Here is a 16278-nt window from a genome sequence, read left to right on the forward strand (position 1 = left end):
TCTTTCACAGTCCATTCAAGTTATTGCATATGCTTTTCATCCGTCTACACATTTTCATAAACAAATGTCAAAGAATCGTTACGGTTCATTAAGAAAGTATTCTAATACGTGAAAATCTACTTGGTTTTTGCTTAGTTATCCTTTGTTTACATTGGTTGTACGGCTCCACGTGCTGTCATCGAAGCCCATCGGAGAGCTAGCGATACGGTCACTTTGATGTATAAATATATATTGTCATGCAACTCACTGTCGCAGTTCTAGAGGCATATCTATATAATTATGCAAAACAATATGTAAAGCGCCCCCAAATACTTGTATTTGTCCGTTCTATACTCATTTCTGAAACAGCGCGTTTGTTTACAAACAAGAGAAAAGTCCGGTCACGTGATATGCAAATTAGCTCATGGCAGCGGTGTTATGCTGAGTCACCACTGCGTCGGAGTGTGATGAAGAGATGGAACTTAGGCTGGACCTCGTCTTTAATATCGCAAGTTGACGACGCGCAAAGGGAGCCGAGAGCCAGCTTAAGATGGAACCCAGCTAAATCTACGCAAACACATGACGTCACTGGTGTGACACGTCACAATTGTCACTATGTGCCATGACGTCACAATCACGACAAAGCTGACTACCCGTATGGTACTAACTTGTCACGCTCTTCGAGTTTTCCGTCGTTTTGAACACCAAGATGCCTCCTAACTGGATTCTACCGGCTCGTACGAGGTAAGATTGTCTTGATTTTACGGGGGGCAGTATGGGCCAGTGGTTTAAGTTTTCGCTCGTCAAACCGAAGACCCCCTTCGAGTCCCCACATGGGTACAACATGTGAAGCATATTGTAGGTGCACACATTATCAAATCGTTACTTGGCTGAAAACAGACGCCGAAACTCTTCAAAGTTAAGGTCCAAACATTACTATGATATCCATATCGAATACTTCATCCCCTAATAATCACTTTGGTTTGTTTCATTTTTAGCCATCTTCAAACATGGGTGTATACTTTCTTTTTCCCGACATTTAGCTTATCACAATAAAATTGTTTTCATGGTATTATCTTTATTCAAAGCAACTTTATGGTTACAAGATGACTTTATGCCATATGTCATCCCTCTTTTTATTAAACCCGCTCTGTTTCAGTACTACGACACTCTCGTCAGCTGACGTCACCTCTTACGTTTCTTTTCGTGGTGAGTATATTACACAGCAACCGACAACTGATGTTCATTTATGAATATTTGATGTATCTGAATTTTATGTTGGATGTCATTTCATATATATAATACCTCATCATTATGTAAACGTATTAAATAACTGATGGGAAATGTCCAATATCAGTCCCTCATGATGTAAAAGGTCGAACATCTTGTTACGTTTGAAATAGTACACATGTGATTGTTTTCTTTCAGATGTCACGTGGTTTTGCCCAGGAAACATCTGTCTTATCACTCTCGCAATAACTGCAGGAATTGGTAGGTTATTTCTCTCTTCCTCCTCTTCTGAATCGTTTAGTACCTCAAAATCACACACTATCAAGATTTAACGCATTTCACAGTTTGTAAAGTTTCCCATTTTAATATTCACACTTTAATATTCTGTTTCAGCTGTGGTAGTCACCGTCTACGTCCTGTGGAAGGCTTTCATAAGGACACAGAAACCTGCATGGCGGACAAGCAACCGTCGTCTATCCCGCTGTGAACACGCCGAGATGGCAAGCATAGACATTCTCGATATTCTGCAGCCCAACTTCCAGCAGACAAAAACCCAAGCCATGATTTCTGAGAAAATGGACATGGAACGAGAACTGAAGTTCAATCCTGAATATTGTGTGGACAATGGTGTGAATTGGAGCGACGTGGTTGGGGATATGGCAGGGTTGGGGGCAGAGGTGGCCCCAGAGTATCAGCTGTGTGAGGAGGGGGAGTCACGTGTCACTGTGTGGGGACTGGAGGTGATTGAGGAGGAGGAGGAGTAGATATGTTTGTATTTGTACATACCTGTAAATATGGAAAATGAAAATAATTGTGTACATTTTTAATTTTAAATCAAAATCAGTTTTGTATTATTTTGTTTGAATATATTTGTGTTTAATTAAATGAATAACATAAAACCATTTCTTGTGTTCTTTCATTGATAACATTTCATGCTACTTGCAGGATACACATGTATACTAGCGGCACCTATTATCGTGGGTTCGAAAACCGGTCGGCCCTAATTATGTCGCTAGTTTTGTCAGCACCATACCCGTGCGTGTGGGTCTTAAAAAGTTGTAAACACATAAGATCTGCACCACATGAGGTTTCTCTACCACATCACGCTGACACGCCGTGAAATGACAGGGAAAACCGTTCAAACCAAACTCACTCACTCACAAAACCCTTCCAGCCCACCAGCGAGTGTGTGATACCTGGGTTAAAGTTGATGTATCCGCTTCTAGACACTGGGGTTGATATATGTCCAAGGCCGCTGGTTATTGAAGGACACGGGGCAACTCTTTGTACAGCATGTATGCCCCAAAAGTAAGTCAAAAATGGTGGTGGTACAGAACAGCCCCAACAGACGGCACAGTTTTGACTGTGGCAGCTAGCGTTTAGGAAATGCATGGAATGAGACAATGTGTAATTTTGGCAGAGGTAATTGTACTGGACTTGAACATTGATGATGCGTTGGATGCACCCGCTTCAAATATTGTGGACACGTCAAATGAAAATAGGAAAACGTTCACAAATATACTCTTAAAACACAGTTGGGGGTAATGGAATATAAATATTAATACCAAGTATTAGAACAAAGATAAGTGTTGCCGACAAACATCCTATGCAAGAACAGATGTGTCTGTGAAACTTGACATCAGAACACATCCTATAGTTTGCACGTGCTACACGGAGTAGCACCACACACGTTCGTAGGGCGTCATTCCTGATTTTGACGCTTTCAAGGAAGGTCGAGTAGTCTCTGTGGACCATTATTTCTGTCAATCTTATTGATTCTGCTTATCATACAGTTGTGGTTCACTTGACTTCATTCCTTATCAATGAACAAGCGTCCAGCGTCTACATCGCGCAGGGCATCTACGGGCTATTGGCATGCTGGAATGCGTGCAGTGGCCAATACGTTCAATGTTAAGACTGGGGCAATGGTACCAACAAACCCAAAATGCCATATGCCGCCGACCACGTTGGCTGAACTTGGTCAGGTGCTGCAAGAAGAGTGGGACAGGATCTCTCAAATCGCCATTGGGCGATTCATACGCAATATGCTTTGTCGAGTGTATGAATGTTTGACAAAATGTAACGGTATTACGCACTACTGATCCAAAAACGTCCACTCTGAAATTTCCCATCCTACCCGAATCGTTCTTCAACATCGTTGGCGGCCATAACATCTGCTGTCATACTTCACTACCCCTTGTTATGCGTTACAAATTCGTTCATCACTTTCATACAACTATTACTAGTAGTACAAACTAATATCTCTTACATTCTTGGAAATTTTACGTTATTTACGCGTATCCCCTACTTTTTGGGGAGTAAAGGTGCGAAAATACGTAGAAATATGCATGTATGACAAGTCAACGCACTTTTGGAAGACATTCCGTCGTTCCCAGTAATGACATATAGAAGAAAAAGTTAACGATTTTTTTAATCGATGATGAGAATGCGGTATCCTCGGCTTGAATTCATGACACACATGTGGTAACTATAATAGTCTAAGATTATCTTTTTCTTGGTGGGTGTGTGCAACTCGACGTCGTATTTTGATTACATGTTAAATTAAATTTTGATTTTAAGGGCATCTCGCAATTTATTTATGTGTAAATTCAAAAGTGAGTTTTTGAAATGCTTTGTGCGTATAATAGTTAAGAAAATTCCGTTCTTTAATGGTTGAATTTGTCAATCTCATCTCTGACAGCAGAACCTTAACATTGCAAGTTTTCCTGGAATATACGTAAAATAATCATCATAATGTTATCTTCATAAATTATTGTATCGTCTAATTTATTCTCTTATCTCTCACAGCAGTACATAAACATTGCAAATTCCCACATATGATTTTCATCTTCCTCGATGTGATCGCCCTTCGAGGCTAGCCATCGGTCCGCCCGCTAGAGTCCTTTATCAAAGGGGAGCTACTCTAGTCTCTACGACGTCACGTTTGTTTAGAGTCTGCGTATACACTCAAAGTAAATCGGCGTTCTGCCAGTGACAGTTTTTGCTGTAGAGTTGCCTAAATGATGGTGATGTATTTGGCACGTGTCCTATCTTCCCGGAGCACCTGGTGCATGTCATGATATGGAAGTTTTCTAATGTTTACCTGGAATATATCTCATACATGTTAGATATAAACATGTTTCAGGAAAGTAGTTCTGGTCGAGAACTAACGATTTGTTTCACATGTCGCTGTTTACAGTGGCTGTTATATCAACCACACAAAGGTGTCGGAGTTAGTATAAGTGAGAGTAAATATTTCTCTCCGTCAATCGCATCACAAATTTTGCACATTTTCGAAGCTGAAGCTCATTTGAATTCGCGATCCTTTCCTCGTGCATATTGTATGAAGGTGATTTATACATTGTGAGTGGGCATACGACCACGAGTGTATGTCCTAATGGTATGTACCATGGAACCAATCCGCCAAAGCCTTACAGTGGTACTTATATTTCACAAATTGTCGTGAAGAGAAACAAAATTCAAACAAGAAAGCGACAATATCACTAAAAGTTCCACTAACGAATTATTGTAAACGATCACATCACAAGGGCTAACGGGTTGGAGTTATTTCATGTCCTGCCCTATTTCTGCCATCTGTCGACCGAAAGTCGGGGTTACAGTGCATGTACAGTTGGCCCTAGAAAGTGAGTGAGTGAGTGGGTTGGGTTTAACGCCGCTTTTAACAGTATTCCAGTTATATCACGGCGTGTCAGCTTGATGTGGGAGGAAAGCCCGAAGTGATGCAGGTCTCAGACGTTTACCACTTCGGTGAAACCCACGAGCAGGGGTATGGTGCTGACAAACCTAGAAACATAATTGGGGCGAACGTGGATTCGAACCCACAGTCATAGGTTTCTTGCGTGCCCAAGGGACAGGCCCTGGAAAGTGTATACGTCCTTCCAAATTCAGGGACATTTGACTCCAGTCATGAACATTGCACTTCATGGCACCCGGACAAGGAGGGACATAGATGTCACCTCGAGCATGTTTTTCTTTGGTTGTTTAACGCCGAAATCATTCCACCTATATGACGTCCGTCTGGACCAGACAAGCCAGTGATTGACATCATGAGCACCGATCGGCGCATTTGGGATACGATAATGCAATCAACCAAAACCGCCTATATGGTGTCAGTCTGACCAGTGACCACCCTACCCATCGAGTCGTCTCTTACGACAAACATATGTAGGTTGCTGGAGACCTATATTTTTACCCAGAATCCCACGGGTCTGCAGATGTATAGCTGTTCCACCGCTGACCTACGTTCTCGTCATGATAGAGCGGTGTTGTCTTTGTACAGGGAGCATTTGAGCCCACCGACCATGAAACATGTTTGACGGACAATCCATTATAACCAACACATGTGTAGCAAGAATCCATAGCTGCCGTTACCGCGCACCATCATCAGTCCATCGGCATGACTAGTGGACGCACAAACCCTGCATATCTGCTTATGTCATGAGCAAATTATATTTCTACATCTCTGCCTTATTTCATATTTGCGTTCAGTCCATCAACAGCTCCACATGCACTCTGTGTTGAAAGCATGGGAGTTGTACTCCTGTCTAGAATTAACTGTATAGAGGATTGCCCGTTCCATTAGGGAAACACAATAACCCACATTCGTTACCACTCGCCCCTTTTCGTAACTGCAAGAAGACTCGTCCCACTATCGATGAATGTCATTTGCGAAAATACGGCTTGTCCCGGAATAACACGAGCTGGTCACGAATGAATAATGCAATGACGTCTCATCGTTCACATAGGCTGGTCCCTCGCTTTGTCTACGCGTCTATCTTTTGTCACTCTCCTACCCATAGTTCCATGCGACCAACAAATTACCTCTGCCACAGGCCAGCGCCATGTGACGATTCGTCACATCTTTCACAGTCCATTCAAGATATTGCATATGCTTTTCATCCGTTTCATGTTTGACAAGTCTACATATTTTCATAAACAAATTTCAAAGAATGGTTACGGTTCATAAAGAAAGTATCCTAATACGTGAAAATCTACTTGTTTTTGAGTAGTTATCCTTTAATTACATTGTTTGTACGGCTCCACGTGCTGTCATCGAAGCCCAACGGAGAGCTAGTGATACGGTCACTTTGATGTATAAATATTATCATGCAACTCACTGTCGCAGTTGTAGTAGCATATCAATATAATTATGCAAAACAATATGTAAAGCGCCCCCAAATACTTGTATTTGTCCGTTCTATACTGATTTCTGAAAAAGCCCGTTTGTTTACAAACAAGAGAAAAGTCCAGGCACGTGATATGCAAATTAGCTTGTGGCAGCGGTGTTATGCTGAGTCACCACTGCGCCGGAGCTGGACCTCGTCTTTAATATCGCAAGTTGACGACGCGCAAAGGGAACCGGGAGCCAGCTTAAGATGGAACCCAGCTAAGTCTACGCAAACACATGACGTCACTGGTGTTACACGTCACAATTGTCACTATGAGCCATGACGTCACAATCACGACAAAGCTGTCTGCCCGTATGGTACTAACTTGTCACGCTCTTCGAGTTTTCCGACGTTTTGAACACCAAGATGCCTCCTAACTGGATTCTACCGGCTCGTACGAGGTAAGATTGTCTTGATTTTGCTTGGGGCAGTGGTATGGGCCAGTGGTTTAAGTTTTCGCTCGTCAAACCGAAGACCCGCTTCGAGTCCCAACATGGATACAACGTGTGAAGCATATTGTAGGTGTCCCCCGCCGTGTGATGCTTGAAACAGCATTAAAACCCAACTCACTCACTCAACCCTGATGGTATCAGTCGTTGCATATAAATCCAAATAAGGGCCTTTTATTGTCACAATTGTTTTAATAACTTATCATTATTGGGACAGAATATCAACTCAACACTTTTGGGTCATTATGTCAAAGTAAAAGTAACGGGCAAAGGAAAGTGCAAACTTGAAAAATAGATTTGACCAAAACATTAACACACGTTATCAAATCGTTACTTGACTGAAAACAGTCGCCGAAACTCTGCAAAGTTAAGGTCCAAACATTACTATGATATCCATATCGAATACATCATCCCCTAATAATCACTTTGGTTTGTTTCATTTTTAGCCATCTTCAAACATGGGTGTATACTTTCTTTTTCCCGACATTTAGCTTATCACAATAAAATTATTTTCATGGTATTATCTTTATTCAAAACGACTATATGGTTACAAGATGACTTTATGCCATATGTCATCCCTCTTTTTATTAAACCCGCTCTGTTTCAGTACTACGACACTCTCGTCAGCTGACGTCACCTCCTATGTTTCTTTTCGTGGTGAGTATATTACACAGCAACCGACAACTGATGTTCATTTATGAATATTTGATGTATCTGAATTTTATGTTGGATGTCATTTCATATATATAATACCTCATCATTATGTAAACGTATTAAATAACTGATGGGAAATGTCCAATATCAGTCCCTCATGATGTAAAAGGTCGAACATCTTGTAACGTTTGAAATAGTACACATGTGATTGTTTTCTTTCAGATGTCACGTGGTTTTGCCCAGGAAACATCTGTCTTATCACTCTCGCAATAACTGCAGGAATTGGTAGGTTATTTCTCTCTTCCTCCTCTTCTGAATCGTTTAGCACCTCAAAATCACACACTATCAAGATTTAACGCATTTCACAGTTTGTAAAGTTTCCCATTTTAATATTCACACTTTAATATTCTGTTTCAGCTGTGGTAGTCACTGTCTACGTCCTGTGGAAGGCTTTCATAAGGACACAGAAACCTGCATGGCGGACAAGCAACCGTCGTCTATCCCGCTGTGAACACGCCGAGATGGCAAGCATAGACATTCTCGATATTCTGCAGCCCAACTTCCAGCAGACAAAAACCCAAGCCATGATTTCTGAGAAAATGAACATGGAACGAGAACTGAAGTTCAATCCTGAATATTGTGTGGACAATGGTGTGAATTGGAGCGACGTGGTTGGGGATATGGCAGGGGTTGGGGCAGAGGTGGCCCCAGAGTATCAGCTGTGTGAGGAGGGGGAGTCACGTGTCACTGTGTGGGGACTGGAGGTGATTGAGGAGGAGGAGTAGATATGTGTTTGTATTTGTACATACCTGTAAATATGGAAAATGAAAATAATTGTGTACATTTTTAATTTTAAATCAAAATCAGTTTTGTATTATTTTGTTTGAATATATTTGTGTTTAATTAAATGAATAACATAAAACCATTTCTTGTGTTCATTCATTGCAAACATTTCATGCTACTTGCAGGATAAACATGTATACTAGCGGCACCTATTATCGTGGGTTCGAAAACCGGTCGGCCTTAATTATGTCGCTAGTTTTGTCAGCACCATACCCGTGCGTGTGGGTCTTAAAAAGTTGTAAACACATAAGAACTGCACCACATGAGGTTTCTCTTCAACATCACGCTGACACGCCGTGAAATGACTGGGAAAACCGTTCAAACCAAACTCACTCACTCACAAAACCCTTCCAGCCCACCAGCGAGTGTGTGATACCTGGGTTAAAGTTGATGTATCCGCTTCTAGACACTGGGGTTGATATATGTCCAAGGCCGCTGGTTATTAAAGGACACGGGGCAACTCTTTGTACAGTATGTATGCCCCAAAAGTAAGTAAAAAATGGTGGTGGTACAGAACAGCCCCAACAGAAGGCACAGTTTTGACTGTGGCAGCTAGCGTTTAGGAAATGCATGGAATGAGACAATGTGTGATTTTGGCAGAGGGAATTGTACTGGACTTGAACATTGATGATGCGTCAGATGCACCCGCTTCAAATATTGTGGACACGTCAAATGAAAATAGGAAAACGTTCACAAATATACTCTTAAAACACAGTTGGGGGTAATGGAATATAAATATTAATACCAAGTATTAGAACAAAGATAAGTGTTGCCGACAAACATCCTATGAAAGAACAGATGTGTCTGTAAAACTTGACATCAGAACAGAGTAGCACCACACACGTTCGTAGGGCGTCATTCCTGATTTTGACGCTTTCAAGGAAGGTCGAGTAGTCTCTGTGGACCATTATTTATGTCAATCATATTGATTCTTATCATACAGTTGTGATTCACTTGATTACATTGAAAATTTTAATGTTTGTCAGTTAACTTGCGATTCATCGTCTGCATCGCGCGGAGCGTCTAAGGCTATTGACATGCTGGAATCTTACAGAAGTCAATACGTTCAATGTTAAGACTATGGCAATGGTACCACCAAACCCAAAATGTTGACGATCTTCCCCGTTCAGGGCGTCCCAGGTCAACGACAAGAATACGGGATCGATTGATCCGCAACCAGGCTCTAAGAAATTGAGCTAAAATGGTGAATCAAACAGCTACAAACTTTCGTCAGGCTACTGGAGTACGAGGTACGGGTCAGACGTTTAGAAATCGTCCACATGCAGCCCATCTCCATGCTCGACGGCCACGTGTTGTGCCGTCCCTCACCCCTTCTATATATAGACAACAGACGTCAATGATGTACACAGCGTCGACATCGTCGCTGGTCACGTGTCATGTTTTCGGATGAGTCCCAATTCACTATGCAATGCCTTGATAGGCGTGGTCGTGTCTGGTGACGTCGAAATGAACGTCAAACCAATGTCAACATGAGACCTCATCACATATCTGGCGGTGGATCGGTTATAACTGAGCGAACCCCACTCCATATTGTGCAAGGAAGGGTCACATGGCAAAACTATCGGGACAACATACTGACACCCTTTACTGTCTCGTTTGCAAAAGCGTGGGGGTCGACCTGTTGTCTTTCACGTCAACGCCCGTGTTCACCGTGCACGAATCGTCAATGCTCACCTCCAGCAGCACAACATCCATAAAATACCCTGGCCAGAAATGAGCCTAGACCTTTCACCTCATTGAACACGTCTTGGACATGATAGGGAGACGTGTGAGACAACGTCATATGCTGCCGACTGCGTTGGTCGAACTTGGCCAGGTGTAGCAAGAGGAGTGGGACAGGCTCCCTCAAATCGCATTTCGGAGATTCATACCCAGTTTGCGTCTTGGAGTGAATGACTGTTTGACAAATCGTAACGGAATAACGCACTACTGATCCAAAATCGTCCACTTTGAAATTTCCCATCTTATGCCTGTCGTCCTTCAACATCGTTGGCGGTCATAACATCTGCTGTCATACTTCACTACCCCTTGTAATGCGTTACAAATTCGTTCATTACTACCATACAACTATTACGACAAACTTATACCTCTTACATTCTTGGCCATTTTACGTTATTTCAGCGTATCCCCTATTTTGTTTAGAGTTTATATGCGGAAATACGTTCGATGTGTGCATGTATGACTGGTTGGAGCACTATTGGAAGACTTTTCTTACGGGACATTCCGTCGTTCCCAATAATGACATATAGAGAGAAAAAACTATATTAAACGATGAGGGGAATGCGCTATCCTCAGCTTGAATTCATGATTCACATGTGGTAGTTACAACAGATTTTCTTATTCTTGGTAGGTGTGTGCAGCTCGACGTCGTGTTTTGACTCCATATGGAAAGTTCGATTCCATACACAGTTATACAAATAGGGTGTGCTGTGGGATGGTAAATGTCCTGTGGTTGGAGTGAAGACGATGAATATTACCAATTTAGGACATTTATCAATCCAAAACACACCCGCGTGATAACCTCTCTAATTTATGACCATAAATAAAGAGTTTTCCAAATGGTTTGCGCGTAAAATATTTAAGAAAATTCCGTTCTTAATAGTCGAAACTGTAATTATCATCTATGACAACAGTACCTAAACATTGCAAGTTTTCCTGGCATATGTGTAAAATAGTCATCATTATGTTATCCTCAAATTGTATCGTCTAATTTGTTCTCTTATCTCTCACAACAGTACATAATCATTGCAGGTCAAAACGACAATCGCTCATCCATGATTTTCAACTTTGTCAGTGATCGCACTTCGAGGCAATCCAATCCAAGCCAGTCCTTTAGGGCTCAGTCACGCATTCAGGATTCCTACTGCCGTCCTTGATAGGACCATTCCCGATTAAAATTCATCAAAATCTGATCAAGATCCTGTTATTCATGGCGGCGAGAAATTCACAAACAAACAGATATTTTTCAGGAAGCGTCCCGATTCAGCCGTTTCCAGCCGAATTCGTCCCCATTCTCCCGTTCTCAATCCGAATCTGATCCGATTTGCATCTTCCGCATGGTAAAAAATGGTGATTGATATCATGGCTTTACCAATAAACTAATATTATGCCATGGCATTCGGACTGTAGGCAGATTAGTTTGGTTACCAGATTTTCGTGGCACAAATTATTTTGTTGCAATATTTTGCAGTATAAATTCATGACTTCCTGTGCAGCCATTCTCAACATTAGTTGCATATAATAAACACACATAATCGTTTACGTGGAGTACAGGGTATGACTAGTGTACGCACAAACCCTGCATATCTGCTTATGTCATGAGCAAATTATATTTCTACATCTCTGCCTAATTTCATATTTGCGTTAAGTCCATCAACAGCTCCACATGCACTCTGTGTTGAAAACATGGGAGTTGTACTTCTGTCTAGGAATAACTGTAAAGAGGACTGCCCGTTCCATTAGGGAAACACAATAATCCACATTCGTTACCACTCGCCCCTTTCCGTAACTGCAAGAAGACTCGTCCCCCTATCGATGAATGTCATTTGCGAAAATACGGCTTGTCCCGGAATAACACGAGCTGGTCACGAATGAATAATACAATGACGTCCTCATCGTTCACGTGGGCCGGTTCCTCGCTTTCTCTACGCATCTATCTTTTGTCACTCTCCTACCCAGAGTTCCATACGACCAACAAGGTACCTCTGCCACAGGCCAGCGCCATGTGACGATTCGTCACATCTTTCACAGTCCATTCAAGATATTGCAATTGCTTTTCATCCGTTTCATATTTGACAAGTCTACATATTTTCATAAACAAATTTCAAAGAATGGTTACGGTTCATTAAGAAAGTATTCTTGTACGTGAAAATCTACTTGTTTTTTGAGTAGTTATCCTTTAATTACATTGTTTGTACGGCTCCACGTGCTGTCATCGAAGCCCAACGGAGAGCTAGCGATACGGTCACTTTGATGTATAAATATTGTCATGCAACTCACTGTCGCAGTTGTAGTAGCATATCTATCTTATTATGCAAAACAATATGTAAAGCGCTCCCAAATACTTGCATTTGTCCGTTCTATACTCATTTCTGTAAGAAACGGGTTTGTTTACAAACAAGAGAAAAGTCCGGGCACGTGATATGCAAATTAGCTTGTGGCAGCGGTGTTATGCTTAATCACCACTGCACCGGAGTGTGATGAAGAGATGGAACCTAATCTGGACCTCGTCTTTAATATCGCAAAATGACGACGCGCAAAGGGAGCCGGGGGCCAGCTTAAGATGGAACCCAGCTAAGTCTACACAAACACGTGACGTCACTGGTGTGACACGTCACAATTGTCACTATGAGCCATGACGTCACAATCACGACAAAGCTGTCTGCCCGTATGGTACTAACTTGTCACGCTCTTCGAGTTTTCCGTCGTTTTGAACACCAAGATGCCTCCTAACTGGATTCTACCGGCTCGTACGAGGTAAGATTGTCTTGTTTTTAGCTGGGGGCAGTGGTATGGGCCAGTGGGTTAAGTTTTCGCTCGTCAAACCGAAGACCTGCTTCGAGTCCACACATGTGAACAACGTGTGAAGCATATTGTAGGTGTCCCCCGCCGTGATAATGCTTGAAGCGGCATTAAAACCCAACTCACTCACTCTCAACCCTGATGGTATCTGTCGTTGCATATAAAGCCAAATAAGGGCCTTTAATTGTCACATTTTTACTTAGTTCTAACAACTAATCATTTTTGGGACAGAAAATCAACTCAACAATTTTTGAGTCATTATGTCAAAGTAAAAGTAACGGGCAAAGGAAAGTGCAAACTTGAAAAATAGATTTGACCAAAACATTTACACACGTTATCAAATCGTTACTTGACTGAAAACAGTCGCCGAAACTCTGCAAAATTAAGGTCCAAACATTACTATGATATCCATATCGAATACATCATCCCCTAATAATCACTTTGGTTTGTTTCATTTTTAGCCATCTTCAAACATGGGTGTATACTTTCTTTTGTCCGACATTTAGCTTATCACAATAAAATAATTTTCATGGTGATATCTTTATTCAAAGCGACTTTATGGTTACAAGATGACTTAATGCCATATGTCATCCCTCTTTTTATTAAACCCGCTCTGTTTCAGCACTACGACACTCTCGTCAGCTGACGTCACCTCCTACGTTTCTTTTCGTGGTGAGTATATTACACAGCAACCGACAACTGATGTTCATTTATGAATATTTGATGTATCTGAATTTTATGTTGGATGTCATTTCATATATAAAATACCTCATCATTATGTAAACGTATTAAATAACTGATGGGAAATGTCCAATATCAGTCCCTCATGATGTAAAAGGTCGAACATCTTGTTACGTTTGAAATAGTACACATGTGATTGTTTTCTTTCAGATGTCACGTGGTTTTGCCCAGGAAACATCTGTCTTATCACTCTCGCAATAATTGCAGGAATTGGTAGGATATTTCTCTCTTCTTCCTCTTCTGAATCGTTTAGTACCTCAAAATCACACACTATCAAGATTTAACGCATTTCACAGTTTGTAAAGTTTCCCATTTTAATATTCACACTTTAATATTCTGTTTCAGCTGTGGTAGCCACTGTCTACGTCCTGTGGAAGGCTTTCATAAGGACACAGAAACCTGCATGGCGGACAAGCAACCGTCGTCTATCCCGCTGTGAACACGCCGAGATGGCAAGCATAGACATTCTCGATATTCTGCAGCCCAACTTCCAGCAGACAAAAACCCAAGCCATGATTTCTGAGAAAATGAACATGGAACGAGAACTGAGGTTCAATCCTGAATATTGTGTGGACAATGGTGTGAATTGGAGCGACATGGTTGGGGATATGGCAGGGGTGGGGGCAGAGGTGGCCCCAGAGTATCAGCTGTGTGAGGAGGGGGAGTCACGTGTCACTGTGTGGGGACTGGAGGTGATTGAGGAGGAGGAGTAGATATGTGTTTGTATTTGTACATACCTGTAAATATGGAAAATGAAAATAAGTGTGTACATTTTTAACTTTAAATCAAAATCAGTTTTGTATTATTTTGTTTGAATATATTTGTGTTTAATTATATGAATAACATAAAACCATTTCTTTTGTTCTTTCATTGATAATTTTTCATGCTACATGCAGGATACACATGTATACTAGCGGCACGGGTGGCTCAGTAATCAAAGGCGCCGCAATTCGCAGTGCAGAGTTGTGTCCCTTTGGCGATTTTTAAGCATAGTATCGTGGGCTCGAATCCCGGTTGGCCCTGATTATGTCGCAGTTTTGTCAGCACCATACCCGTGATTGAGGGTCTTACATTAGTGTGGTAAAACAGTGTTAACCAAACTCACTCACTCATAATACCCTCAAGCCTACCAGCGAGTGAGTGAGTGAGTGAGTGATTCCTGGGCCAAAGTTGATGTTGTATCCGCTTCCAGACACTGGAGCTGATCAATGTCCGAGGCCCCTGGTTATTGTAGGACACAGGGCAACTCTTTATACAGTACAGTAGTAAGTCACCAATGGTGCTGTCTCGCTGTACAGAACAACCACAACAGAAGGCACTGTATACACGTGAGCAGTTTCGATTGTGGCAGCTAGCGTTTAGGAAATGCATTGAATGATACAATGGTAATTATGGCGGAGGGAATTGTACAGGATTCATAAAGTGATATTGCGTTAGCACCCCCTTTAATTCTTGTGGCAAAGTCAAATAAAAATAGGAAAACCTTCCATATTGTATACTCTTAAACTATATAGTGTCATGTTTTCAGATTAGTCCCATTTCACCTTGCCCGTGTTCACCGTGTGTGTGTGTGTGTGTGTGTGTGTGTGTCTGTGTGTGTCTGTTTAAACTATTGCCGCAGTTTAACATGAATACCCCTCCCTGACACAGTATACTGACTCTGAGCCGACCAGATTGTTTTAGCCCCTTATGCTGAGCGCCAGATAGGGTAACAACAAGAACCATCTTTTAACATCTTTTGGTATGATGTGACCGGGGATCGAACCCCGGACCTTCGCTTTCACAGCGGACGCTCTACCACTAGACCACGGAGGCTGTCTTTTTTGAAAGAGTATATATGCGGAAATACGTTTAACTTAGAAATATGCAAGTATGACGAGACAACACACTATTCATACAGGACATTCCGTCGTTCCCTGTAATGACATATAGAAAAAAAACTAATTTAAACGATGAGGTGAATGCGGTAACCGCAGCTTGAGTTCATGACACACATGTGGTAGTTATAATGGATGGGTGTGTGCAACTCGAGTCGTGTTTTGACTCCATGTGGAAAGTTCGATTTTCGAGCTTCTCGCAATTTAATTTTCCTATGTATGATTTCATTAAACAGGTGAGTTTTCCAAATGGTTTGTGTGTAAATTGATTAAGAAAGTTCCGTTCTTAATCGTCGACAGCAGTATCTGAACATTGCAAGTTTTCCTGGAATATGCGTAAGATAATTATCATAATGTTATCCTCAAACTTATGGTCTAATTTGTTCTCTTATCTCTGACAACAGTACATAAACATTGCAAGTCAAAACGGCAAATGCCTACACATGATTTTCAACTTACTCAGTGCTCGCCCTTCGAGGCAATCTTTATCAAAGGGAAGCTACTCTAGTCTCTACGACGGCAAAATGAAACACGGTACAATTTAGGCCAAATTCAACTGTTATAAACTCGGGAAGGACACACACACACACACACACACACACACACACCTCAAAGGCGCTTAGGTCCATAGGCACAGATATGGATATATATATGCCAACTGTATTCGCTAAAGTGCTTCGCTTATTTCTCCAGGGCAATGTTGCTGCACATGTAAAAGACTCCAGTTAGCTGGAAAGGCAACAGATCCCGATAGCGTCCTCGCTACATCTATTT

The 16278-nt window shown here is 41.7% G+C and overlaps 1 protein-coding gene across 2 annotated transcripts; it reads left to right on the top strand.

Moving 5' to 3' along the window:
• The first annotated feature begins 646 nt into the window (after window positions 1-646).
• LOC124140006 lies at window positions 647-8407 on the top strand. Of its 2 annotated transcripts, none has more exons than XM_048400713.1 (4): window positions 647-723; window positions 7455-7504; window positions 7724-7786; window positions 7919-8407. In XM_048400713.1, the coding sequence occupies exons 1-4, from the start codon at window positions 689-691 to the stop codon at window positions 8284-8286; spliced, it is 516 nt and encodes a 171-aa protein (XP_048256670.1). In that variant the 5' UTR covers window positions 647-688; the 3' UTR covers window positions 8287-8407. The 2 variants fall into 2 exon arrangements, with proteins under 2 accessions (XP_048256670.1, XP_048256669.1); XM_048400712.1 differs by lacking the exon at window positions 647-723 and adding an exon at window positions 6693-6799.
• Window positions 8408-16278: the final 7871 nt, after the last annotated feature.

Source organism: Haliotis rufescens, unplaced genomic scaffold (genome assembly GCF_023055435.1).
Source record: "Haliotis rufescens isolate VD_foot unplaced genomic scaffold, xgHalRufe1.0.p SCAF_20, whole genome shotgun sequence".
NCBI lineage: Eukaryota > Metazoa > Mollusca > Gastropoda > Lepetellida > Haliotidae > Haliotis > Haliotis rufescens.

Bases quoted from the DNA above. Each gene is read 5' to 3' on its own strand.
- LOC124140006 (XM_048400713.1), top strand. From the start codon at position 689: ATGCCTCCTAACTGGATTCTACCGGCTCGTACGAG. The intron at 724-7,454 runs GTAAGATTGTCT...GCTCTGTTTCAG, and splicing joins ATTCTACCGGCTCGTACGAG to TACTACGACACTCTCGTCAG. The intron at 7,505-7,723 runs GTGAGTATATTA...GTTTTCTTTCAG, and splicing joins CTCCTATGTTTCTTTTCGTG to ATGTCACGTGGTTTTGCCCA.